This window comes from Phoca vitulina, unplaced genomic scaffold (assembly GCF_004348235.1).
Source record: "Phoca vitulina isolate PV1807 unplaced genomic scaffold, GSC_HSeal_1.0 scaffold48, whole genome shotgun sequence".
Classification (NCBI taxonomy): Eukaryota; Metazoa; Chordata; class Mammalia; order Carnivora; family Phocidae; genus Phoca; species Phoca vitulina.
Genome location: NW_022589751.1, coordinates 8,317,786 through 8,344,241, shown reverse-complemented (window position 1 = coordinate 8,344,241; position 26,456 = coordinate 8,317,786). Strand labels below are relative to the sequence as shown.

Here is a 26,456-nt window from a genome sequence, read left to right as displayed (position 1 = left end):
GAGAGAGGGAGAAGGAGGCTTCCCGCTGAGCAGAGAGCCCGACATGGGGCTCAATCCCAGGACCCTGGGATCATGACTTGAGCTGAAGGCAGACGCTTAACGACTGAGCCACCCAGATGCCCCAGCCTTGCGATTTCACAGCCCTGTAAATGAGTGCGAAACTCCGAAACTTCAAACTCAGGGTGAATCAGACATGATGCCAGAATTTATAATTTGGGTAAATCAGACTTACACAACAACTTGAGCATTGGAACAAAATGGAAGTAACTAAACATTGAAGAGTACAAGGTTATATATTTTTATTTATTTATTTTTAAAGATTTTTATTTATTTATTTGATAGAGAGAGACACAGCGAGAGAGGGAACACAAGCAGGGGGAGTGGGAGAGGGAGAAGCAGGCTTCCCGCGGAGCCGGGAGCCCGATGCGGGGCTCGATCCCAGGACCCTGGGATCATGACCTGAGCCGAAGGCAGACGCCTAACGACTGAGCCACCCAGGCGCCCCAAATTTATATATTTTTAAAGGAGCAAATTTTTCTTATATATTTTTAAAGGAGCAAAACTGAGGAGTCCTCAGTTCTTAGGTAGAAAACCATATACTAGGGGAGAAGCGGGGAAGGCAAGTTAAGGCAAATGTCACTTACTAAGCATATTGGGAGTCCTGGCAGGAATCCTATGGCACATTCAAATCAGGTAATTGAAGGAGATTTAAATAAAGGAACTATTTATAAAAGGTGTAGGCAGAGTTTGGGAAAAGCAACAATGGTTGACGCAGGACTCATTCCTCTGTATATACAAGGTTTTTCACATATCCGGTTTAGTCCTCACAATCACCCCAAAGAGAGGTTTTATTATTTCATGCTTTGCAGAAGAGGAAAGTGAAGTTAAAGGAGGCAAAGGAAGTTACCCTTCGATGCTAGCTGGGGAACGGAGGCCCAGTCGTGACGGCTCCGTCAGACTCACAACCCGGCGCTTTCCCGACACGTTTCTTTAGGAGAACATCCTCTTTCCCCTCCGTCTTTCTCCGTATGATGAGGCTGAAAACACTGCTCTCTAGAAGCTCATGTTCTGAGCCAGATGTGTTGCTCTGAGTAATCCGTAGACAGAAGATAGTGCGTTAGGCAAATATGTAAATTAACAGAAATGTGCAGCTTATATATATGGGGGAGAGAGAGGCGGGCAACAGGCAGTTCCCATGTCCAGGTGGGTTGGGGCTGTGGAAATCTGTCATCCATCCTTTTTTGGGGATCGGTCCCATTCTAGAAAATATTTTTGGAGGCTATGGGAGCCATTTGAAGGGCGTGAATGAGGCCGCTTAGCTCGTTGGGGCTGGGACGAGATAGAGGGAAACTTTTGAGACATATGGCGCAGCTTGGGAAGGCTTGCTGTGGGAGTAGCATGCAAGAGTGCTCTATTCCTAGGTGCTTCCGCCAAATGGAGATGGTGCTGGTGGTGGGAGGTGGGCAAGTGTGTGGGAGAAGGAAGAGGTCATGGTGGGACCCTCAGGTGCTTCTGACTCCAGTTTTTATACTGGGGCCACACTGTCCAGTGAAGTGTCCTTAGCCTAAGACCTTTGTTAGAGATGGTAAAGGTTGAATTTTCTAAGAACTTCTCGATTTTTACCTCCGTCAGGAAGTTTCAGATATGAATGCTTCATTCCTTTTATACCCTAAGAAAATTTAAAAGTCCTGTTTCTGAGGAGGTTACTTTTCCCATGTCATGTTGAGTTTGGGTTGGCTTTTACTGCTCAATTAGAATGTATCTTATGGTCAAGTCCTCTTTATTCCAGAAAACAAAAACACCTCTCAAATACCGTGCACAAGCCCTGCCTTTGAAAACATCTGGTAAAAATAACAAGTCGCTTGGAAAACGGTGATTCTCAGATGCGACCCCTGCCTCTTTATTAGCAGGGAGTCACTGGAGTAAACCTTTATTTCCTGTTGCTTCCACACAGCGGTCCTTCACGGAAATATTTTGCATGTTTCCTTAGGCAGCAGGGAACCTTGAAGGGCAAACAAAGTGCGGAGGCCCCGGATCGGAACAGAGATGCCGACTCTGCCTGGTCGTGCCTCAGAGTGCCTGGGAGAGCCCGCCTGGGCCTCGGAGCTTTGAAGCTGTGCCAGGCCTCTGCCCCAAGCCGCTCAACACTTCAGCTCTCCCCCAGGCACCAGCAAGGCCCCACCTGCCACACCTCCAAGCTCTTTTTCCAAGAGAGGTGTTTTAAAATAGTCTTAAATGGCAGACGTATTTTTTTTCCCCCACAACATTCCTCAGACATCTCATAAATTATTCTGCAGTGAAACTTTAATAGGGATGCTTGGAAGATGAAGAGTTCTCATCAGTGGAGTTTTTGGTAACTTAGACAACTGTTAACCCCAAGCCCTCCTGCTTTCTCCACCCCAGAACTCATTGAAGACACTCGCGAACTAGAGAGAATTTCCCTGAAACCGTGCTTGAGGCTGTCTTCGATGACAGGAGGTCTTAGGTTCCCTCATAATGTTGTATGTTAACTTGAGTCCTGTGATGTTCCAATATTTGACTCTTTTTGGCTTTCAGGGCATTTGATATGGTTCAACCTGATAATGGTAAAGAAAGTTGAGGAGTTTGGGGCGCCTGGGTGGCTCAGTCATTAAGTGTCTGCCTTCGGCTCAGGTCATGATCCCGGGGTCCTGGGATCGAGCCCTGCATTGGGCTCCCTGCTTGGTGGGAAGCCTGCTTCTCCCTCTCCCACTCCCCCTGCTTGTGTTCCCTCTCTCACTGTCTTTCTGTCAAATAAATAAAATCTTTAAAAAAAAAAAAAAAAGAAAAAAGAAAGTTGAGGAGTTTGAGCTCAGTGATTTCTGGCTTCACGATAATATCATGAGAAAAAAAGGTTTTTTTGTTTTTGTTTGTTTGTTTTGTTTGTTTTTAAGAAGTCTCTGTTACCCACCTCCCTTGCCATTTGCTTCTTAGGAAAATAGGTAATGAAAGATTCTGGTTGCAGAATTTGCCATTGCTGCTCACTGTCTGCTGTCACAGACTCTACACTGGGGGCTTCTACAAATATGCGTCCCACCTACAGCTGCAGACCTCTTGGGTTCAGTGTATGTGCTCCTGGGGGTGAGCATGTGAGCCTTCTTTTTGCGGGTTTTTAGTCTGTTTTGTCTTACGGTTGTATTTTACATTATGCTTACTGACTCGATTTATTTGGTGACTAGTTTCTGGAAAACTGGAATTTAGGGGAGAACTTAAATTATTTATTGGTACAAAGACATAGAAAATTTGAATTTGGAGCTATCCTAATAGTCTTCAGTGTGTAGTACAATGCAGAATCGTGGTCACTGATGCTCTCTAGACGCCTTTTGGTTCATAGAAAGATAAAGTGTATTAAGGATGCTAGTATACTTCATTTCATGGTATTTCTCATTCTTCAACAATTGGACATTGTTGTTAACCAGTGTCTTAGTCTTTTCAGGCCAGTATAACAAAATACCACAGACTGGGTGGTTTAAAAACAACTGAAATTTATTTCTCACAGTTTTGGGATGTTCCAAGTCCAGGCACCAGCATGATCGTGTTCTGATGAGGACCCTCTTGCATGTTGCAGACTTCTCGTCATAGCCTCACATGGCAGAAGGGATGAGGGATCACTCTGGAGCCTCTTTTACAAGGGCACTAACCCCATTTATAAGGGCTCCACCCTCATGATCTAATCACATCCCTAAGACCCCACCTTCTAGTACCATCACCTTGGATGTTAGGTTTTCAACATATGAATTTTGGGGGGACATAGGCCTTTAGACCATGGCAACAATTTTATCATCTGGAACATTCCATTATTTCTTTGGATATGGATATGGAAAGTTAGTATCTAGAAAGAGTTTTTCTTAGGGTATATTTCTTAGCATCATTTGCCTTTTTATGTAAAAGCAAATCAAAATATTTATTGCCCCTTTACTACATTCAAGGAACTGTGTGAAAATTCAGAAAGAATATTTGTAGTAAATAAAGAATTTTGTTCCTCCTGAAATATGGTGTTAGCATGACATTCTCCTTACCAGTTGGTCTTTAGAAAAATAAGGCAACATCCTTTGGGGGAAACAGTGCTGAATTGGGAGTTAAAAGCCCTTGTTTTATTCCTGTGGAGGTCACAAGCTCACTCCAACCATGTGGGCAGGCCTTTCCTTTCCCACCTGGACTGCTTTCTTGTCTGTATGGTGAAGGTGTCAAACTGGATTATTTCTAAGGTCCTTCATAACAAAATAAACCCAACAGTGATTTTTATTGAATACTTTGCACTATGTAAGTTACAGAGATAGTTCCGAATAAGTCTAAGAGAGTCTCTTACTTCTGTGAGTTTTTAAAGGTTCCTCAGAGCTAGATAAACAGAAACAAAACCCCAAAACATTTATTGACCATCCTACAAGAGTCAGTCACTGCAAAGAGTAGAGTGAGCGTGTACTCAGCCACCCTTCAGAGAATTATGCCTTGTTTACAGAAGAATGAACAATACGAGAGCCAACACAGAAGTGGGACAAGGTGAACCAGGCTGGGAGTGCCGTGAGTCAAAGCTGTCATTTGTCAAGCAGTGCACCGTGCCCAGCTTTGTGCTAGGAGCTTCTGAGTGTGTGACTGGTGTTACCCAAACCAAACCTCCACATGGGAGGGATGCTGTGATGACTCCATTGTACAGGTGTGGAAACCCAGGTCACTTGCCCAAGATCACACCATCGGTCACTGACAGAGCTGATGATTGATACTGAACCTACATTCTTAATCACCATGCCTCTGGGGAAGGTGAGGCCACGGGTGGAGCGAGGCAACAGGCCTCTCTTACTGAAGGAAAGCATGGACTTGCCAAGGATTAGTGATGGAAGGAGAAGGGGACATTCATGACCATGGGCCACCTACAGGGACCCATTTCCTTCGGTTCTCTCACCTCAGTCACCTTCACTGCCTTGCTGGAGCCCGGGGCCTACTGCCCCTCTGTAAAGTGTGTGGCCCACGCTTGGCCAAAACCATGCCCTCCAGCCTCCCCCCAGCACTCGTGCCAGAGCTAAAAAGAGCTGTGTGTGTGTTTACTGGAACTTGGGATATCTTTGCCACTTGAGTTGACAAGAGTCAAATCAAGGGAGTAAACAGCTGGACTCAAAGAACTACGTGGAATTGGAGAGTGACCCCCCCCCCCAACAGCATAACTCTAAAAAGTTTTTCAAATTTCTTTTCAAATTTTCCAAAACTCCGTTTTACTTCAAACTAACGTTTCTCTTTTAACATCTCCATTTGTAGAACCAAAAAATTCTAGTTTTGGAATCTGCTGTGAACGGCTTATAGTCCTTCACTAATTCTCAGTTCATCCCGTGGACCGAAGGGGTCGCCTGTATCTGCTCACGGGCCTCAGTCCAAGCTCCTGTTCCCTGTCAGTCCCTCAGCAGCCAGCCATGGACTATGTCTGGGCATCACATGGCTTTAACAAAACAAAAAAAACACCATTATCTGGCTTTTAAGCCCCTTCCACGGCTTGGGTTGTAGGCCTCTCGAGGGCAGTGATGGCGTTCATCTCTGTAGCCAGCCCCGAGCACAGCATGTGGTGCGACGTCGTAAAGGCTGGCTGTGTCTGGAACGATTCGTCGCGCTCATTCTCTTAAACACCAAGAAAAATGAATGCCGTTTACAAAACGAGTGGGGGGAGTGGAAGGAAGGGAAATGGAATGCAAAGCTAGTATGAGGTGATCTTTACGAGCCTGGGATTTAAGGCCCCTTCAGGTTTTACCTCACGGTTCCACAGCCTACTGGTCACGCGACCCCGGGAGAGACATTGAACTGTTGCCTCCTTTCCTTTTCCTTTTCCTTTCCTTCTTGATTTATTTACTTATTTATTTGAGAGGGAGAGTGTGTGAGCATGGGGTGGGGGGGGAGGAGCAGAGGGAGAGGGAAACTCAAGCAGACTCCGTGCTGAGTGTCGAGCACGACGTGGGGCTCAATCTCATGACCCTGAGATCATGACCTGAGCTGAAACCAAGAGTTGGCACCTCAACTGACTGAGCCACCCAGGCGTCCCAAGTGCCTCCTTTCTAAATTGGTAGCAGCAGTACATCCGTCATAAGGTTATTAGTGTTAAATGAGATATTGTATGTAACATGCTACGTATAGTGCCTGTGCTTAAAAGGGGCGCTCTTGATGATCAAAATAATTGTATTTTCTTTATTGCTAGGGGGACAAATCAGATTTGGCTACCTTTCAGAAGAAACAGGAAGCAGACCTGAGTATATGGCTCCCTAGCTCCCCAACTTAAAAAAGTTTACACGTTGCAGAGTAGTATAATCCTGAATACTTTGCCGTTACCTGGATCAGAAACAAGTTCACCGGGGTATGAGTGGTATTTGTCCAAGTTCGGACCTACAGAGGAAGAGGTTGTGTTAGGGTGGTGACAGTATGGATCTTTTTCTTTAATTTTCAAATGTTAAATTTTGTGCTTATATTTCTTTTGTACTTTAAAAAAATAAAAAACCTGTTAGATGTAAAAAGAACTACACTCTTGAGATGAAAAAGGGATTCTTCTAAAAAAGAGTTTAATACTTAGCCGCTTTTGAATTTTTTCAGCTTTAACTGCTTTTCTGATTGCTATCTGCAAGAAACTATTTGCCGTTGCAGAATAGTTACTGGAACTGTCTAGTGGAAACAAGGTGAGAAGTTAGGAGTTTGAGTTAGGTAAAATGTTGCCCTTACAATAATACAGGATAAAGTATTTAATGGACTTGTAGGAATCAATGTCTGTTTAATTTTAAAAAATGCTCTTGAGATGACATCAACAGATGTATCAAAATATATCTTTTTTTTTAAGAGTATAGTCGTTTTATGGGTTTCGGTATGAAACAGTCCTAAATTTGGGGCACATTTGATTCCTTGGCTTTCTCAATCATCCAGTTTAGGAATATTTAAGCTAATAGATGAATGTGCTCCTCGTAAGTCTGTCTTTTGGAAGCCCTGTGCCAGCAGTGTGCAGATGGGGCAGCCGTCATGCCTGGCAGGCCCTGAAAGTGGGATTGCATTTGCACCTTGTCTTATGCGCTGCGAACATTTTGCGGGAAAAAAGGAAAAACTGTCTCCCTGCTTAAATGAAATTCTGACACAATCGATGCAAATTATAAATTATATTTAATTCGATGCAACAAATTCATAATCATTTCCAGCTTTGTGTCAAGTGTGTTGGTGAAGCTCTGGGCATTTAATACTGCAGTATTAAAGCTGCAGTAACTTGGTCACTTTGGTGTTTCTCAAAATAGGGCCTTAAACCCTATGTGCCAGAAATGCAGATTCTAGGGCCCCCTTGGAACTTCTCCATCCACACATCCGGGGGCAGAACCTGTAAACCGCATTTTAAACCAGTGCTTCCTCCACGTGGCCAACATAGAGCAGTTTTTGATACCGAAGGAACATTTTTGCAAAGGTTATTTCAGTTGTGATCTGAATTGACAATATTTTTGAATCCAGAGAGTTCAAATTTATAAAGAAAATTGAAGTACAAGTTAAAAATTTAGTCGAAGGGCACACGTACAAATAATTTTAAAAATGCTCCTTTTCTGCATTCTCTGGTTCCTCAGGGTTGACTAAGAACAGCATTGCAACTGGTACTTTAAGATACCTTTTTCGACATCCGTAAGAAAACTTACATTTGGGGAAATCATTGATGATTAAGTCATTTTTGAATTTATAAAAGGAAATTGCTAAGCTTGGAGGAAAAGGGATGAAGAGAAAGACCCGGTGTTACCTCCTATCCAGTGTTAAGACCAATATTTAATTTAATAGATACGATTTATTTGGGGGCAAAAGTAAAGCCAGCAGCCAGTTCTCCACAGCAAGACGATGATGAATGCCTTAGGCTCTTCCACCCACGTAGCAGCATCTTTGGCTTTTAGAGTAATAAAAGTAAAGCCAGTGAGAGGTCAGTCTGTGTCTTGCCATATTCCCTATTACAGATACAGCTTTTAAGGAAAAAATAATCAGAACATGAGAGAAAAAAAATCACTTTATCTTAAAATTTCTTTGACTTAAAAATGATTTCATATAACATCTCTATTTAAATATTAATGTCATTTTTGTAGATTTAAGTGATAGAAGAATTGAGTAAGATTTAAATAAAACTTTTCCACCTCGTTAGTGAAGAATTGTATATATATTTATTCATATAACTTTAATAATTCTTGTAAAGAATCGATAATTTTTGTTGAGATACTGTTTGAGTTGGTCCGCTAGTCATCAGCTCTGTTTTACTGGTCTTTGGGGACCCCCGGCCCCTCCGCCTGTATCTTCCTCCATCTGTTCTCTCTCCCTGCTGACAATGGACTCAGCACATTCTAAGAGAAACCATGCTTTATTTCCAGTAGGAGCAGAGCAATACTCTAAGGATGATTTCCTTATCTTTCACAGAAGGCCTGAAATCTGCCTTCTAGCCCTGTGATTGATCTGTGAGCTCCCACGACCCAGGCATTCAATCTATTTTCTTTGCTAGGACTTCCCAGAGCCATGGCTGGGTCACCCTTTGCCTTTTCTGGCAGCTGGTTTCACTCTGAATTTAATGAGGGAGCCGAGCCGAATGGCCAGAGGAGGGTTTCCCCGTCTGGCCCCTCATTGGAAGGACTCAGCCGCTTGTCCACGTTCAATGAGTAAATGCCCACTGCTGGGCCATTCCAAGAACGGGCCCTTCCAGCTGGTTCTTGTCTGGACAGTGTCTGGGGCGCCTTCTGAGCCTTCCTGCTCCTCCCTCCCTTCTCTTTGGACTTGAGTGTAACCAACAGGGAAGCAGGAGCACTAAGTATTTTAAATCACACCTATAGGTAAATTTTAGCGTCACTGAGATGTTCTGTCCTTATTCACTGGTTGGACATGACAGTCTGGCAAGACCTGTTGGCAGACTTCACGTAGTCCTCCCGGATTTCATGCTCTCTAAGCCCTCACTGCACCTGATTCTCTGCATTTAAGTTTCCCAGTCTGTTTTTAGAGCTGTGATATTAGCAGGTGGGAATTTGAAATGCTTCATCACCATGCTCAGAGTTCAAGTATTTTTCATGTCTGTTTTTAAGAATTTTAAAGAATTTTAAGCTCATATTTTAGTCCCCCCTCCCTTATAATCTGGTGTATTTACTTAGGCTTTACATTTTTGCATAAGAAAAAACTTACGCGCTTTTATTATTAAACAGATAGGAAGAGAGTCTATAATTTTGTGCTTCTTACACTGGATTTCCTCCAGACATGTGATATATTCACCAAACTCCACAAATACTGCAGCTCCCTGAAAGAAGATTGGGAACCAACCCAAGAGTTCTAAAGTTACATTTTTATGACAGATTTTTGTTGCATGCTTGAAGGGCAGGGGAGATTTTTGTATGGGACCTTTTCTTTCCCCCATCTCTGCAGTCTTCTTAAAATGCCCTCTGTTAGAATCCTGGTGGTTTGACTTCCAGCTGTGTACAACATACTATAAATTAAAATGCAAGAACCACTATTCATTCCTCACATTTAGTGAACTTTTATTGAATGAATTAATGGGCTCAGCAGCACCAAAGGGCATCTGATTGTGGACTTGCCTTAAATTAATGATGTATTTTTTAGAAAGGAGAAAGCCATTTATTCCCCAACTTTGTACTTGTTATATAAGATTTTAGACTTCAGTTTTAAAGACATTTGGACTTCCTGTAAATGTTATGAAACCTTAGATTTTAATTTTCTACTGCTGCCTTTTTTTTTTTTTTTTTTAAGGAAAGAGAATGCCACAATGAAATTTTCAAAAGCCATTTAGAGTACTTTAGTGCCCTCATGACTTACAAATTCCTATGATCTCAGATGCTTGTCTCAGGGGGCTTAGCTTCTAGAAAGCACACAGGACCACAAGCATGGGCACTGTAACATCTCTTGCTGACTTGCTTGTCTTTCCCCCACGCCCCGTCCTGTTGGAAGAGCTCGTCAGGGTGGGGGTTCTCTCTGTTTCAGGGAGGATGTGTGTCTGGATTTGCTTTCTCACGTCAATGGATTGGTCAGGACTTCAGGGTTCATAACATTTGGAAACTGTGGTCCTTTCCAACCCTGACCTATTATGATACTCTCAGAGTCCTTTGGCCACATGAAAACTTCTTAAAGATCAACCACATTGCATTTCTTTTCCTTTTTTTTTTTTTAATTGAACTCAGTTACCAGCCTTTTTGCAGACCGCCAAGGGCACTGCTGTTCTAGAACCTATAAAGTTCCGTACAAATGTAGGGTGCTGCTGAAGCGGCCGCAGGTGTGGTGTGTTCTCTGTCCAGGGCAGAAAGCCTTCGTTCGTGGTAGTGCCTCCACCTCCTTCCAGCAGAATCCCAGGAAACCGTTGTTCTAGTAAAACAGTGACTGACCAGAGCCTTTTATTTACCAGCATTTCCACCCACCTACTACTCTCATTTTTGGAGTTAGAACGAGACTAATGGGAAATAAACCAATTCTGTCACCACTTGATGGTTTGTTGAGTTCTGACTGTGTGCACGCACCGTGGCTCCGTGGATAGCGCTTGGCCCCACGACTCCTTACAGCCCCAGGGAAGTTAGTGCTGTTCTAATCCCTTTTTCACATGTGGGAGAAACTGAGCTTCATAGCGGTAGGATCGCTGCCTAAACGCCTGGAATGATTTGCTGACAGAGTCCAGTGTGAGCCATCTAATATTCTCTCAATCAGGATCTCTGTGTCGTCCCTCCCCCTCTCCCCCAAATCCCACATTAACTGTAGTCGAATACATAGTTCTCTTCTTCCAACATCTTGTGTCATATTTACGCGTGCTGTGAGTTGTGAATACAAGGTTATTTTGTGTTGAGAACTGTTCTCTGTAACATTAGTTTGAAACCGATCCCTGACTCTGTCATCTTTATTCTGTTTTAGTGGTGGTTAATTGTAGTGTGTGTCTAGTTAGTCAGCTTCTTTGAGTTATAAAGGATTCTTGACACCTTTTATTTTCTGATAATTTTATGTCAGCCACCAAGGCAATTGGGCAAGAAATAAGATTGGCCGTGGGCAAAAGTGGCAGAATGAGATTTAAGGAGTAAGCTCAAAAAATCAGATTCTCTCTGAGCAGCAATTTTTGCTGCAAATAAGCAAGACAAGACAAATGTAGAAATTGTCAGCTGTGGTTGCTGTAATCAACGCCTCTGTGGAGCTTCTCATAGCCAAACGGGCAAAACAAGTTTGCTGGGAGCTGCTTTCCTGGGCAGGGAGGGTCTATGGGGTTGATGGAAATTAGAGGGGGAGCTCTGATAAAAAAAGATGTAGATGTCAATGCCCCGTCCTTTGGCCTGGTCTCAGCTCACCTACACTCCCTGCACCTGTGCCCCAACCTCTGTAGTTCGTCCTGCATGCCTCAGTCAGATTGATCTCGACTTAGGACAGGTCTAAAGAACTCACCCTGGGTTCTAGAACCTGATGGAAGCAAGCACAGATGGTATTGCCTGGCATTCGAGGCCAGTTGGGGCCCGTGTGCCCCACCTACCCAATGTTATTTCCATATGCTCTTCAGTAAAAATCCTTTCCAGTTGTTCCATCAACTGGACTGGACTTGGGTCTATTCTGTGTACGTTCCATGCTGTGGACCAAACACCGCCGGGTGGAACCCACCTTGGAAAGCCCAGCTCACGCACTTGCGTGAGAGTGGCTTGTGACTAGCAAAGGGCACGGAAGACAATAAATTTTACATGGGAGTCAAGTGATAGCCGGTAACATCCATGAGAATGAACTGTTCCATGAAAGGGTAGACCAGTTACATGGTCTGTCTTTCCCCAACAGCACCGTCCCTTCCCTATTGTCCAATAGCTGCTCAGAGAATCCAGCTGAGGGGAGAGTGGTTTTGAGCCTCCCCATCAGATGCTACTGAGGACGATGACGATCAGCTGCGAGCAGCTAACATTTACTGAGAACTTTCTAGTCCCGTGATGGGCACTTGGTGTGCTCGCTTTCATCGCTAACACTCTGAGCCTGTGGCTGTTATTCCCATTTTATAGATGAGCAAACAGGCCTGCAAGGTCAACTGACGAACCTCAGATCAGGCCTCTAGTAAGTGACAGAGCAGCAACTGAAATCCAGGTTATTTTAGAGTTCCTCTATGCATTTTTTAAGGCGTGTGTGTGGGTCATGGGGTGTTGGTGGGTGTCGTTGATTCCTAAAGGCTGCTAGAAAATGCTGTGTGTAATCATACTCAGTGTAGCCTCCCCCAGTGAACACTTTCTCTAGAGAAGTTAATATAAGAACTGCAGGAGTTCTTATATTAGAGAGGGAACACAAGCAGGGGGAGTGGGAGAGGGAGAAGCAGGCTTCCCGCCAAGCAGGGAGCCCGATGCAGGGCTCGATCCCAGGACCCTGGGATCATGACATGAGCTGAAGGCAGTTGCTTAACCAACTGAGCCACCCAGGTGCCCCTTTATTCCACTTTTTATTGCATCTATAAGACTCCTTAACTTTCATTGAGGATGAGTTTCTCCATTTGCCAGGTGGGTATAGAAACCTTACAAGGTGTTCTCAAAATGAGAAATGGCATGTGTTAAAGTGGCTGGTTCGTCTGTCTGCTCTGAAGCGTGAGCACAGGGTCTCGCCCAGAACGCATGCACAATAAATGGGTTTGGATAATAACGGCTTGGTTCCTTGAGACCTAACCTTTAAGAGAGAGCAACTGTGAAGTGTCTTAAAAAAGCATGATGCCTTTATCGAGAGTGTCCTTCGTTGCCTGACTTTGCATAGGAAGGCAGAGCCGAAGATGGATTTCTTGATTCTTAGATGCTCCTTCAGTTTGTAAAGCTTAATGTTTTGTACAGGTAAGTATTGTTAAAGCAATAAACAAAGGGAGACAGGACTAGATCAGCACCTTCTTCGCTAGAACACTTTTCCTTTCGCAACACAATTTACAATGTTTCGTACATACTTTTAGATTTAATCTTAGAAACACCTTATGAAATTAGGTATTATCCATTTCCTTGTATAGGTGAGTAAACCGAGGCTGAGAAACTAAGGGACTTCCCAATTTGCACAGCCCTGGTGGGTTTGGATTCAAACCCCATTCTCACCGTGGATTTTTGTTGTTTTCTTGCAGCCGGTAACCACACGTAGCGACTGTTAGCAGGTATATTTTTCTCCATGCATTTATTTTTAATCTATATGTGTCTTTGTAGTCAAAGTGGGTTTCTTCGAGACAACATACAGTTGGCTCTTGTTTTTTTTAATTCACTCTGATAATGTGTCTTTTTTTTTCTTTTTTTTTTTAAAGATTTTATTGATTTATTTGTCAGAGAGACAGAACACAAGCAGGGGGAGAGGCAGGCAGAGGGAGAAGCAGGCTCCCCGCCGAGCAAGGAGCCCAATGTGGGACTCGATCCCAGGACCCTGGGATCATGACCTGAGCCGAAGGCAGCCGCTTAACCAACTGAGCCACCCAGGCGTCCCAAGATAATGTGTCTTTTAATTGGTACATTTAGACCATTTATATTCAGAGTGATGATTGATATAGTTGGATGCACAGAGAACAACTGAATTTAGAAATGTGAGTGTGTATATGCATATATATACAATTTCTATTTATATAAAAACATATAATAGATGCCAACCTATTTCCAAGTAGTCTGAGAGTTGTCATATTTAAAAGATAAATACTTTTATTGAATGTTTGCCATATATGAGCTTGCTACTGTATCTTAGTGATTTTAGCTTAGTTTGAAGAAAACCCATTTTGGAAATTTGCATTGTATTCTCAAATGCTTAGATGCAGCTTTTACACCTGATATATTGAAAAAGTGCCTAAAATAAGTACAAAATAAAATGATGAGAATAGAGAAAAGTAGCTAAAAAATAATTCACTGATTATTCAGTGATTAATGGAAGTCAGGGTCTCCCGTTCATTACTGGTAGGGACCAATGGTCTGATGAAGTCCTTAGCCTCAAAGGCCTGAGTTAAAGAATCATTGATTCTGGGCCTTGTCTATATGTGTTCTACCTCAGTTATTCAACAGATGCCACTGAGGAGAGAGATTTTCTCAGAAAAGATACTGTTTTCTGTGTTTCGTACTGGCTCTTTGCTAACTTAATGTACTTTCAGTAAAATTTCAAAACTCCTTAAGGAAAACAAGCAATTCCTGAATAAGCCAGTATTATGAATTGAAGTATTTAAGTTACGTATTTGCAAAAGACCCAGAGTCATTTTACTGAATGGAACTTCTGTTCCCTTATTCCTGAGCATGGTGTGGGCCTCTACCGCAGATGTCCGTGTGATATATGATGTGGTGCATAGCCTTAGGAGTGTTGTGGTTCAAAAGCCAAGTTGAGAGGGAACTGTGGATTGTCTAGAAGAGTGGACACCTCTCCTGCCATATCAAGCCCACCCTTCTTTCAGGTTCTAACAGACCCCTTTTCAGCTTTTTAGGACTTTTTTTCAGCCACACACAGTAACTTCTTAGTCTCCTTTTCCTGTACTGTAGACTCTGGCCCAACCTTGATTCTTCTGAGAATTCAGAATGCCCATGGCTGTGGTTTCCCTACAGGTAGGCATCGTGTAGTGACGGCTGCAGAAGAGAGGTCTCGTCTGTATCCCGGACTTGGAGGTTATGTGTTCACAGCCGAAATGAGCTAGGATGTTCTCCGTTTATCTCGTGAATTTGGGAATCTGCCCTTGTTTGAATTCTCTAGGTTGTCTCAGTGGAGAGTTCCAAATGTGCGGGATGCTGCAATTAGACATCTTTGTTTTGGTTCTGTAGACACAGCCATATTTGGGAAACACAAATGGGCCAGTTTTCGTATTTAAGACTTGTCTTGGTTAACAATGCATGTTTAAGAAACTTCGTGTGCCCAGAGTTGTACATATAAAGAGTTTGAGAAGGAGCTCAGGGCTCTGGAATGCCATGAAGTCGGGTTAGGGGCAGGGAATTGGCAGCAAGCAGGCCTAGGGAGCAATGGGGTACCGTGTGTGCTGTCACCTGGCAGCCCCTGCTGACTATTTTAAGATGAAACATTTTGGTGCAATTGCTTCTCAGGAAATCTGGCTGAACATTCTAGTCGTTTTATTGCCCCCCTTGTCCTCATAAGGAACTACACGGGAGTAGTTTGGCTTCATTAAACAAACGCAATCACTGGCGATTAATGTTGGAATCTCGCATTTAGAGCATTTGCTATTAGTCTTGTGGAAGATTGCATCATGTGGGGCTATGTTCTAATGGACAAGATTGTTAGTGGCGTGTTTTTTAGCTTGTCACCTACGTTTTCTCTTGAAAGTTCTAAATATTACACAGTTGCATTTCAAATGCTAGGTATGAGCTGAAAAAATAACTTTTCATTTAAAAAGAAACATAATCTAGAAAACAGAAATGAAATTTAAAAGTTGCCTATAATTCCATGCTGCCAAATCATTATTAGAATTTGGGCATGTTTCCTTTCAAATATATGGATATGTCTTTTTGTTTGTATGTTTTAAAGATTTATTTATTTTAGAGAGAGCACGAGTGAGCACGGGGGTAGGGCAGAGGGAGAGGGAGAGAGAAACTCTAAGCAGACTCCGTGCTCAGCTTGGAGCCTGATGCGGGGCTCGATCTCACGACCCTGAGATCACGACCTGAGCCGAAACCAAGAGTCGGGCACTTAAGTGACTGCACCACCCAGGTGCCCCTGGCTGTTTTATTTTTTACATAACTATAATCACAAATGTCACACAGACCTACACCCTGCTTTCCTCACCTACTCTTATAAGAAGTGTCTTCCCATGTTGTGTGGTCTACATAGCCATTATTTTTATGACTGTTCCAACAGTCCACCCAGGGGTGTGTGTGGCCATGTAATTGGTCCCCTGTCACTGAACACCAGAGAGTGTCCAGGTTTTCACTATTTTTAGTAAAGCCGTGAGAAACATCTCTGTGTAGGTTTTTGTCATTTGCGGGGCTTTCTTTGGGCTAGATTCGCCGAAAGCACAAAGGGATTGAGGTATGTCGCTCTTGATGTGTAACGCTAAAGACAGGGATAACAATTTATAGTGTCACTGGCCATGTAGAAAAATGTCAGTGCCTTTGCTTTTGTCCACATTGAGTATTAGTGTTTTTAAATTTATGGACTAATTAAGAAGTGGAAAAAATAGTCATTATTTGCATCTTTTTTTTTTTTTTTTTTTTTTAACTAATCAGGTTAAGTGAACCTTTTCTCATGGGTTGGTTTGTTTGCATTTTTCTTCTGGGACTTATTTCTTCATGGCTTTTTAATTTTTTTCCTGGCAGTAAGTATGAACATACTGTAAGATCAGGATATTAATCCTCTATCATGTATGCTGCAAACCATGCATTTTAATACATAGATAATGTAACATATGATTGCAAGTTATCCAAATTCTATTGTCTGGAGCTCAAATAATATTGCATTGATAAGACTTGAAACTATTTGGGGGCTGTATTTTGCTTATTGGCAATTGGCAGAATCAATTTTGTACGTTTATTTTAAGGCTTCGTTTACGTATAAAAGATAAAACACCATTGCAGGTGTATTGGTAATTAGCTTTCCAGCTCTGGATCTGACCTGTCTCTGGCAAGGGTCTGGGATGAGAGTGTGATGATTTTAGTGGGAACTTGGGCATCAGATTTCTGGATTCTGTGATTGGAAATTGGTCTTATTAAAACGAGTTCCTTATCAGCATGACTTCTAGTGGAGATTAAAAACAAAACTAAACCCAAATAAAAACCTGTAATTTTTGTTGGGCCAGTGCATCTGGCAACTAGGGTTGCCATTAAAGGTTGGGGAGGTGAGGGAAAGGGTATTAGTGGGAAGAAACCATGAGATGAAGGACTTGGAAAGGGGAACTCTTATTCAGGGTGCAGCAGGAATGACAGTCTGGTACCGTGGAGTTTAGGGCTTACTGAATATATGGGGGAAGCAAGATGGAAGACTCACCGGGACCTTATCTTACATGGCCTGATGCTGTATTCAGGAATTCAGACCTCAGTTTTTAGACCAGTGTTTCCCAAAGTGCGATATCTCAAAGTGAGCTGAGAAGTATGTCACTGAACATTTGAAAATGTTAGCATTCATTCCTTGATTCTCTGTCCCATGCAGAACTTACTCCTTTTCTTTCTGTGGCCCTGTACCATGTAGCTCAGATTGCTAGCAGAAGGGCTCTGCATCATATTATATTTCAGTGGGACATGTCTGTCACCCTACCACTCTGCGGTGGCCTCAAAGACCGCAGCTGTGTGGTTCGCGCTGGTCTCCTCTGGGCGAAGCACTGTCCTGGTTGCACAGCAGGTGCAAGAGAAATACTGTTTGAACAGTGTCACCAGGCCTGTGTCTTAGCCACCATTATTCTTTCCTAGGAGGTTTGGTGCCTTTTTTCCTTTAGCCCTGTACTGCCCAGCCAGCCCTCTGAGCTCACAGGGGCTCTGTGGGTTGTTTTCCCCGTGGAAATGTGACCTCTAGGGAGTCCTCCACGGCTAAAGTCACAGTGTGGCCCTCCATGGCTGTGTAGGGTGGTTCTGGGCTTCGTAGGCCATTATCATGGTCTAGGAATGAGGTGGTGGAGTGTGAGTGTGAGCGTGAGGTTGGAAACCCAGAGGCGGCTGAGGCGCAGGACTCATGAAGAAGGAAGAATTGACTAGACCAGGCAGCTTGTCAGGTGCGGGGTAAGAGGGGGGTGACAAGGGGAAAGGAGAAAGCAGTGCGCACTGACTGGTATGTGCGAGGGCAGTGGATTCTCTGCACTGTTAATTGGGCACTTGCCAGGCACCATACCAGATGTTGGGACACAGAGATGAGCAAGACCCAGCCTTGCCAGAAGGTGCTCACTGTCTATTGGGCTCAGTGCATGAGGCCTGGTTGGAGGGGCAGAGAGACTGGAAGGCAAGGTGGGGGTGAGATGAGTATCGGACTCAGCCATCTCTTGTCGCTGATTATTGGGACTTGGTGTTCAATGAGTAATGGGGTGATATTGGAAGGTTCTAAAAGGGGAAATGGCACTGGCCAGTCTGTGCATTAGCTGTGGAGGACTGATTCTCATCTGGAATTCTGTATCCATTGCCAAGAGGCCAAAGGCTGCAGGTGGCCTGAGGAGGAAGAAAAGGGATAGGGGGCTTAGTAGAGAAGTAAAAAGCAAGACAAAGGGAAACTTTTTCTGAATCTCAGTTTTTACACCCCAGTAAGGGTGTGGATTGGATTTCTGGTTTATGAGCCTTTTTTTTTTTTTTTTTTTTGGTAGCCACAGAACCCAATCATCCAAGGGAAACTCAGGAAATATAAATTAATGAAATCAACAAAAGTACAGCTGCCCTGGTTGAAGTGAAAGGTGGGGATGGGGTGGGTGGGTTACCAGCACTGTGGCATGAGGGGGCTCATGGAACCTCCTTCCAAAGCAGGCAGAAAGCTAGTGAAATGGGCTAGGTAACCTACATGGATCCTTTTGGCTCTCGTATTCCAGATCAAATCCCCAAGGAAGTGAGCATGAAGATAGAAAAGAATGAGGACCCAGTGTGGGGTCCTCTAGATCTTTGAACTCCTAGAAGAACAGTGGAAGCCCTGATCCAGAAAGGAGATTCTCCTGGCCTGATGTAAACCACCCCACAGTGGCACTTAGAAACCAGGACCAAAAAGTGTTTGTGGGAGGAAGAAGGAGTTAAGTGTTTTAAATTCAGTGGAAAAGGTCAGTGAGGCCCCGACCAGTGCAGAAGCCAGTGTTGGGCTTGGCCGTGTCTGCACTGGAAATCTTTCTGAAGGCCATTTCAGATAATTGGTTAGAGCGGAAACCAGTTGGAGAGACTCCAGGAGGAAATGAGAGGATGTGGAGGATGGCCTTTCTGATGTGTTTTCCTATGGCTCCCTCTCCAGAAGCATCGGTCTTTTCACAAAAACCTTGTGCTTGTTGTGCTTTGAGCCCCCAGCTATGTCATGGGATTCCATACCTAAGTTCATGTCACGGTTGGGTTTATCCTGTCTTCCTCCCCTTGAAAGGCAGTGTCAGCAGCTCAGGGTGTATCCTTTCTGGCTTTCTGAAGAACCTTCTGCGCCCTCTTCAGCAAAGTAGAGAGTGCATTTGCAGAGAAATGACCATTCATAGAGATTGAGAAGAGGATGAGCTGTTGAAAAATTGGAGAAATTTGACTTTGCTGTGTGGGTCAACAAAGTATAAAAAGCAAAAAGGCCGAGCATTTATTCTGGGGCTTTGTGAGCTGTCACTATTCTTTTCAAGCCATTGGAAGGAAGTAGCTGCAAATATATCAAATCAAGTCCCAGACTGGATTTCAAAGCCAGGGTATAACCAGGGTTTGGTTGGGATGGGGAGCTAGCTTGTTTTTAGACAGCTATGTTGGATTTAAGGAGGGTCCTGATTATCTTGAAGTGAAGACTCCAAAATTGGGTTCTAAAGGCTAAATAGAGACAAGGACAGAGTTCATGACTGAGCACCCACTGAGTTCTTGGTCATGGGGATGACACAGTGTCTCTCCTATGGAAACTTAAAATTGTGTGTGTGTGTGTGTGTGTGTGTGTGTGTGTGTGTATGTGTACACACACATCCTTAGTACATATGTGGGGAGAAGCAATGGAAGCCAGACACCATAGGGCATAGGAGAAGCTGGAGCACCTTTTGTGAGAGGTCAGTCTGAGACTCCTTCTTTTCCAAGAATCTTTGCTGGACCTTGAATTCATTTTTACAGACAAACTCAATTCTTCCCTCGTCCTACATCCCTGAACCATCCATATAAGGAAGGACCTTCTTTCCTTCCCCAATAAACAACCCATATTTAGTTATTGGATCCTGTTTGAGCTGGAAGCATGAGTATAACTTTTGCTTTTTAGTAATTATTCACTCTGTGTCATCAAGACTTATCTCAGAATTATAGGGTCGTGGAATTAGGGAGGGACCATGCAGAACCATCAGTTATCCAGATGCATTCTTAACAAGTCTGGCTACTTTACATTTTGTTCTTCTGGTGGAATGTCTGTGTTGACGCTGTGGCCCTTTACCCAAGTACGGTAGGTCCTGGCTGCCCAAGCTTGACCCTCACTGGCCCATCCAAGCTCTGACACTGAGGGGCTTCCTGCGATTTACTGGGGGATAGCTGTCCACTTGGAGCTGTATGGTGTTGCCACTAGATGGCACTGTTCATCTTTTTGGCTTGTACCCAAAGGTGCCTGCCTCCTTTGGAGGCGACTTGTGGGAGAAATTCCAAAGACATACCATCATGTTCTCAACCAAATCAAACCCTTTACAGCTTAGTTTTTAAGTAAATATTAAGTGTCAGGGGGTTTTATGTAAAATAAACTCTCACATTCTACATATGATTTTAATAGCTTGCATTATCTCTGAATAAACTGCAGGGACTAGATTATGACTTTCAAGGCTTACAGTGTGCTGGTCAGACTCAGTTTGTGCACCTTCCTGATACCGTCCTCACCGTCCCAACTCTGAGCTCTTCAGGTTGTAGAGACAAGACCCTTTGCTGAGGCCCCTTGGGATTCAGGTCTGGATGGCCTCACTTGAGGAGAGAGGAATGAAGATTCTCCTCTCGGAATGAAACCTCTGGGACTTCTTCCTCCCCCTCACCTTGTGCCGGTCAAGATTCTTGGGTTGCAAATGACCGGAAACTGCCTCTCAAACTGAGCTCAAACTGAAATGGGGTTTATTGGTAAGAGCTTGGGTAGTTCCGAATTTGTGGGAGGCTGGAGAACTGCCCTCCGAACAGAGGCAGGAATTCAAGGAGACTGAGTGGGATGGAATGAGAGCTGAAATTGGGCCCTGTGATAGTCGGGATAGGGCTGCAATAGTCCGTAGCTGCCACTGGTGGGACTGGACACCGGGCACCCTCCTTGGTACAGCCGCCACGGCCACCCTTGCTGGAGATCTTATTTTAAACTGTCCCCTTCTTCTTTGTGTCACCTGCAGCTGATTCAGTCACCAAATGAGAGCATGCCGCAGAACCTACGACCCAAAAAGGCTGTGTCCAGAGCTGGTGCTCACCTGTGCATGGTCATTGTCACCCATTACTGTCATGCTAGTTCTTAAAATATTAAAACAGTGTCCTAGCACTGTGGGTCCATTCTCCTTCCATCTTACAATCCAGCCACTAACTGGCTAACACCTGGCATGGGGGGGCCTCCCAGAGAGTGCTACAGCTGACCTCTACTGGGGGTGCTGGGCACTTGTGGCCAGGTGATGGTATTTTGGATAATCTCCCTGACCGGATGTACATTAGATCAGTTTGTAAGCAAGAGTGGGGCTGACACTTAGAAATTACCAGTGTCTATGTTGAAAAATATTACACACGCAAAGGGCTGCCCACGTATGACGGTGATATTCATCATGTGTGAGTTGAGGTACCTTTTTTGTTTGGTTCATAGGACATTTCCATTCATCTCTTTCCTAGCCTAAGAATGCGTTTGTGCCAGGTACTTATTTTTAAAATGAAGATGAATTAAACAGAACTGTCCAGAGGGAAGTGGTAAATGAATTATGAAGGGTTAATACAATAAAATATTACATAGCCATTAAAATAATGGATATGATGACTGTGTAAAAACCCAGAAAAATGTTGAAATCTTTATTTTTTTAATTTTTTTATTTTTTAAAGATTTTATTTATTTATTTGACAGAGAGAGAGGTAGGAGAGAGGGAACACAAACAGGGGGAGTGGGAGAGGGAGAAGCAGTCTTCCCGCTGAGCAGGGAGCCCGATGCGGGGCTCGATCCCAGGACCCGGGGATCATGACCTGAGCCGAAGGCAGACGCTTATTGACTGAGCCACCCAGGCGCCCCTGAAATATTTAAAAAGTAAAACATAAAGCTGTCTAGACATTACGTTTACAACTATATGTAAATGGTACTTCTGCAGATAGAGGTTAGAAAGGACTGTAAAGAAAGAAAATACACATTCTATTAAGACAGCTTCATGCTTGAATCAAAAGCCCTTCTTTAATCACTTTAAAAGTTGAAGAAAACCTTAATGAAACTATTAAAATTATTTTAAAAATAAAAACGTTTGGATGCTATCCTTCTTGCCCCTAGCATTCTACTCTGTTCCAAGGACAGTGAGCAAGGACAGTGCCTGGCCTCATGTGTTAAAAAGGAAAGTAACGCATGTCTCCTTGCACAGACCCTCAGGCCATGCCTAGGCCTTCTTATTGCAGAATTCATGAACTAGGGAGCTGATTTCCTCTCCCTCTTTGCTTCTCACATTTTAAAGTGCAGAGAGACCAGCTGGAGATCTTGTTAAAATGCAGATTCAGATTCAGTCATTGTAGGGTCGAGTCTGAGTTTGTGCATTCTTAGTAAGTGCCCAGCTGATGCCAGTGCAGCTGGTCTCTGGACCACACTTTAAATAGCAAGGTTCTGCACATCCCGAAGTCTTGCTTTTCACATCGTCTTTCCAGTATGTTCACTTAAGCCATTTTATTCAAAATATGTGCAAGACCAGTGCTTTGGAAACTACAGAATATTGTGGAGAGAAATGAAAGACCTGCATAAAGGGACAGAGGATCTACTCTCATGAATTAGAAAATTCAATATTGGTAAAATGTTAATTTCCCTCCAGACTGATGTATAGATTCAATACAGTCCCAATCAAAAGTCCAGCACGCTTTTTGCTCGGTTTTTGGTAGAAGTGGGTAAGCCTCTCAACTTTGTGAGAATGCAAAGGATCTAAAAGAGCCAAAAATGATTTTTGAAAAAGAATGAAGTTGGAAGACTCACACTACCAGATTTCAAGACTTACTCTAAAGCTGGAGTAATCGAGAGAGTAAGTTATGGGCTCAAGTCAGATCCGTGGAACAGAACAAAGTCCAGAAATAGACCCACACACATATGGCTGATTGCTGAATGATGGTGGGCTAAGTGAGAGAAGTCAGGTGCAAGAAGTCAGGTGTAACATTCTAGGAAAAGGGTTAGACTCTGATGATAGAAAGCAGATCCGTGGTTACTGCAGACTTGAGATGAGACCATACTAAATGAGGGGCTGGTCTTTGTGAATCAAGAGAATGCATTCCCCCCTCAGGCCAATAGAGTGCAGAACCTGACAGCCTGGGCCTTCGAGTCTGCCCGTCTGGGTCCCAGTACCAAGCTGTGCCCCCCTCGCACCTCCGTCTCCTTATCCATGTAAACTAATACAGTGTCAGTGCTTACTCTGTAGGGTCATTGGGAGGATCAAATGAATATATTTAAAGCATCTAGAACATTTCCACGTGCGTAATATATATGTATAACTTATTATCCTTTGATAATCATTTTGTGTTGTGATTTTAACATCTTTCTTCTAAAATTTGGTTCTTTCTTTACCCTCTCCTTGACCCATGTGCATTCATGGAACTTGAGGTTTTTAATAGAATCTTAGAACTGGAAGAGATCTTGCTTAGTACCTAAACCAAGTACTGGTGACAAAACTAAGGCCAAGGAAGTAGAGTGCTGTGCCCAAGGTCAAGGTCATGTTCATAGGCAGCCAGCCAAGAACTAGAAGCCTGGCCAGGCGACTCCTGGTTATATATGGTGTCTGCATTTTTCATGCAAACCATGGGGACTAACTGTGAACCCGCCATTCATCAGTTCTGTTGTGTTGTTGTCTGTTTTCCTGCAGAGCAGTTCGGAGCCCTAGTAGCGGAAGACTTGTCCTGTTACCATCATGAGCTCTGGTAAGTCATTTTAAACCCTGTCTTTCTCTTCTGGACAAATCTACAAAACTGGGTAGTTTACCCAGATTTCCTACTTACTCATAAGGCCCCAACTGCATTTCATTTTTTATTTTTTGAGACCTGGGCAAGCGCCAAAGCTCTGTCATAGGTTGTCATTGCTACTGTCGCCTTCATTACAAATGATTTAATGACTGCCTACTATGTGTTAAGCACTAGGCTTAACATGCACCACGTCCTCATCTTTATAATATCTCCTTTTCTTGCTTTTTAAACAACTTTATTGAGGTATAATTGTCATACAGTGAACTGCAGAGATTTTCAGCATACAGTTTGATGTTGACATATGTATATACCTCAGTGGCATTGTTTAATCCTGGTGACTGCAGCAAAAGGAAACAGATCGGCCATAATTGTCCCAGGGTGCAAGCTAATCTAACACTTCCTTCATCGAGGCTGGAAGAGCAGCTTGCTCACAGTTTTGCAATGCCTTTGGTAGTAAAAATCAAGACCTAAAGAAATGACCAGTTTTGCGTATTTTTAGTTTAGAGCTGGGGTAGAAAGCACGGGCTAGGGAAGTCAGAGAAGGGAACAGTTCCCTGCTCATTGTGCAGCCAAGAGTTGTCAGTTTTCCAGTCCAGAATTCAAGGCAGAGAAGTTTCCATCTGGAAATTAAGGCCCACCTTGGCTCTGAGCGTGCCCTGGAGCCTCCCGAGGCCCATAGGCTGTGTGTGGGGTATTGGGCAGATGACCAAGTAGCAGCTCATTCATGAGTCTCCTAATTCTGCATTATGTCTGGAGTGTTACCAGAGATCTCTGCAGATTAAAAACAAGCCTTTCCATGTATTGACATACGGTGTCCTTTTAGCCAAATCTAAATTGTGCAGGACGGGTGTGCTTAGGACTGAGGGGGGCTCCAGGTAGAACAGCACAGGGCCTCAACTTGGCTTCCTCCCAGACCGACTGCGCAGCCTCTGGCCTGTGGGGACCCCCCTCTGCATTCTGCTCTGTGAAACGGACGTCATGGAAGCATCGGCTCCCTGGGACTGTGAGGATTAAGTGACATGGTGCCTTGGATGTTCTGTGCCCACCACGTGGCCAGTGTTCCGTCCTCGCTTATCAGCTCAGATCTCCTCCTTGCAAGGAGGGGGCTTGGCTTGTTCTGATCCCTTGAGCCCTTTTGCTGCACGTGAAGAGGCTACACACCTTCTTTTTCCCTCCAAGTGGACTTGGGTACTGCCAGGAGCTCCTGCTTTGTCACTCTTCGTTTGCTTGGCTTTTTGGTTTTGTGGTCATTTAAAACAGGCCAGGAAGCGCCTTTTTTTTTTTCTTTTTCCTGCTCTGCAGCCTAAAATTTCTGGATCTTCTATCAGGATGAGCCTAAGCTGGCATTGCGGCTCCTGGCATGCCAAAGGGCAGGAGGCAGAAGAAGGGAGGGCGCGGCAGGAGGGTGAGGGTGTGGACAGGCCTGTGGGACTTCTCCCAGGTTCGCTCTCAGGCGTGGTGCTTGGAGGCATTTTATAGAAAGAGTCCAAAAAATCCAGACCCTCTGACCTGATAATCCCACTCTTGGGAATTCCTGTCTTAATTCGGAGGAAACAAAAACATTACCCACATGAAGGTGGGGAATGAGTAGGTTCATTGTGTGTATTTACTTGATGGAATATTACGCCACTATTAAAAGTGGTCATTAGGAAGAAAGCAGGTATGAGGAAAACATTTGTTTTAACCTTTGGTGGAAAGAGAAGCATGAAAATGATGCATTCATTTTATTCCAAGTTCGGCCTGGGCTGCCAGTCACCAGGGGCGGGGCTTTGCTTGTGCTCTCTCATTGGATTCTCCTGGCAGACCCACAAAGACCAGCATGGTGTACCCTGGCCTATTCTGTGCATGGGGAACCTGAGGCCCTGAGAGGTGGAGGATTTGTCTGGCATAGCCAGCTGGTGGGGAGTGGAGCTGAGGCAAAGCCAGCCGTGGGCACCAGCACACTGTGCCGCAGAGGTCTGAATGGGAGGTGCTGGGACGATTTTGCAAATTTTCTTCAAGTTTCGCTATGTTTCATGAAAAGAAAGCAAGGAAAGGAAATGCACGGGGCTTAGCCCGGTGGGAGCTCAGAGGCTAGCGTGGGGGGGCCCGAAGCAAGGCCTGCAGCCCCAGAGAAGAGATAGTGGAGAGGAACTAGGGCAGGTGCAGGGAGAAGAGAGAGTTACAGAAATAACAGATGGGGTGATGGAACCTATGTTACTTCTTTTACCTGGATTTCTGGCCTTCTTGCCAACACCCTCCTTCCATCCATCCCAAGAATGTAGGTGCGAGGGAGATATTGGCATCGGGGGGAATTAGCCTTCATCTGCAGGTGGGTGGGGGCAGCGAGCAGGACAGAATCTGTGGGGCCAGTGTCGGGAGGTCCAGGCTGCTGGTGGGGAAGGGTGGTGGCCCTGCTCGTGTCTGGATCAGGAGCATCCGGGCTGGCCCAGCAGTGTGGGCCATGTCAGGGAGGCTGATTGTTGGGAGCCTAGGTAGGTGACCTAGTCTCAGCCAGGGGAGCCACCGGGTTTTGGGACAGGGCTTCAGTCCCAGCATTTGGGGAGATAGTATATAAATATAAGCTCTTTCATATAGAATATATTTAGCTTGTATTATAGACTATGTAGGAGCCATTTTTTATTTTAAAAATAAAAAATGTTTCTCCCTGTTGGGGGCAAGAAGATGCCCTGGGGGATGGAGCAGACCAGATTGGAGACCCCAGCGTAGTGATCTTGGGCGGGCCTGGCATCCTCTCTGCGCTTCAAATTTTTTATCTGTGAAATAGGAGTTCCTGACTCCCAGCTCCAGGGGACTGGG

At 44.2% G+C, this 26,456-nt stretch overlaps 1 protein-coding gene across 50 annotated transcripts in view; it reads left to right on the top strand.

The window, feature by feature from the left end:
- The window catches only part of SORBS1 (sorbin and SH3 domain containing 1), a 225,957-nt gene that overhangs the window by 85,243 nt on the left and 114,258 nt on the right, over nucleotides 1-26,456 (top strand). For all 50 annotated transcript variants that reach the window (XM_032432268.1, XM_032432255.1, XM_032432263.1 and 47 more), the window contains one exon: nucleotides 23,561-23,615. In XM_032432268.1, the coding sequence (XP_032288159.1) occupies nucleotides 23,606-23,615 (10 nt within the window). In that variant the 5' untranslated portion in view covers nucleotides 23,561-23,605. The remainder of the gene's footprint in view (nucleotides 1-23,560; nucleotides 23,616-26,456) is intronic.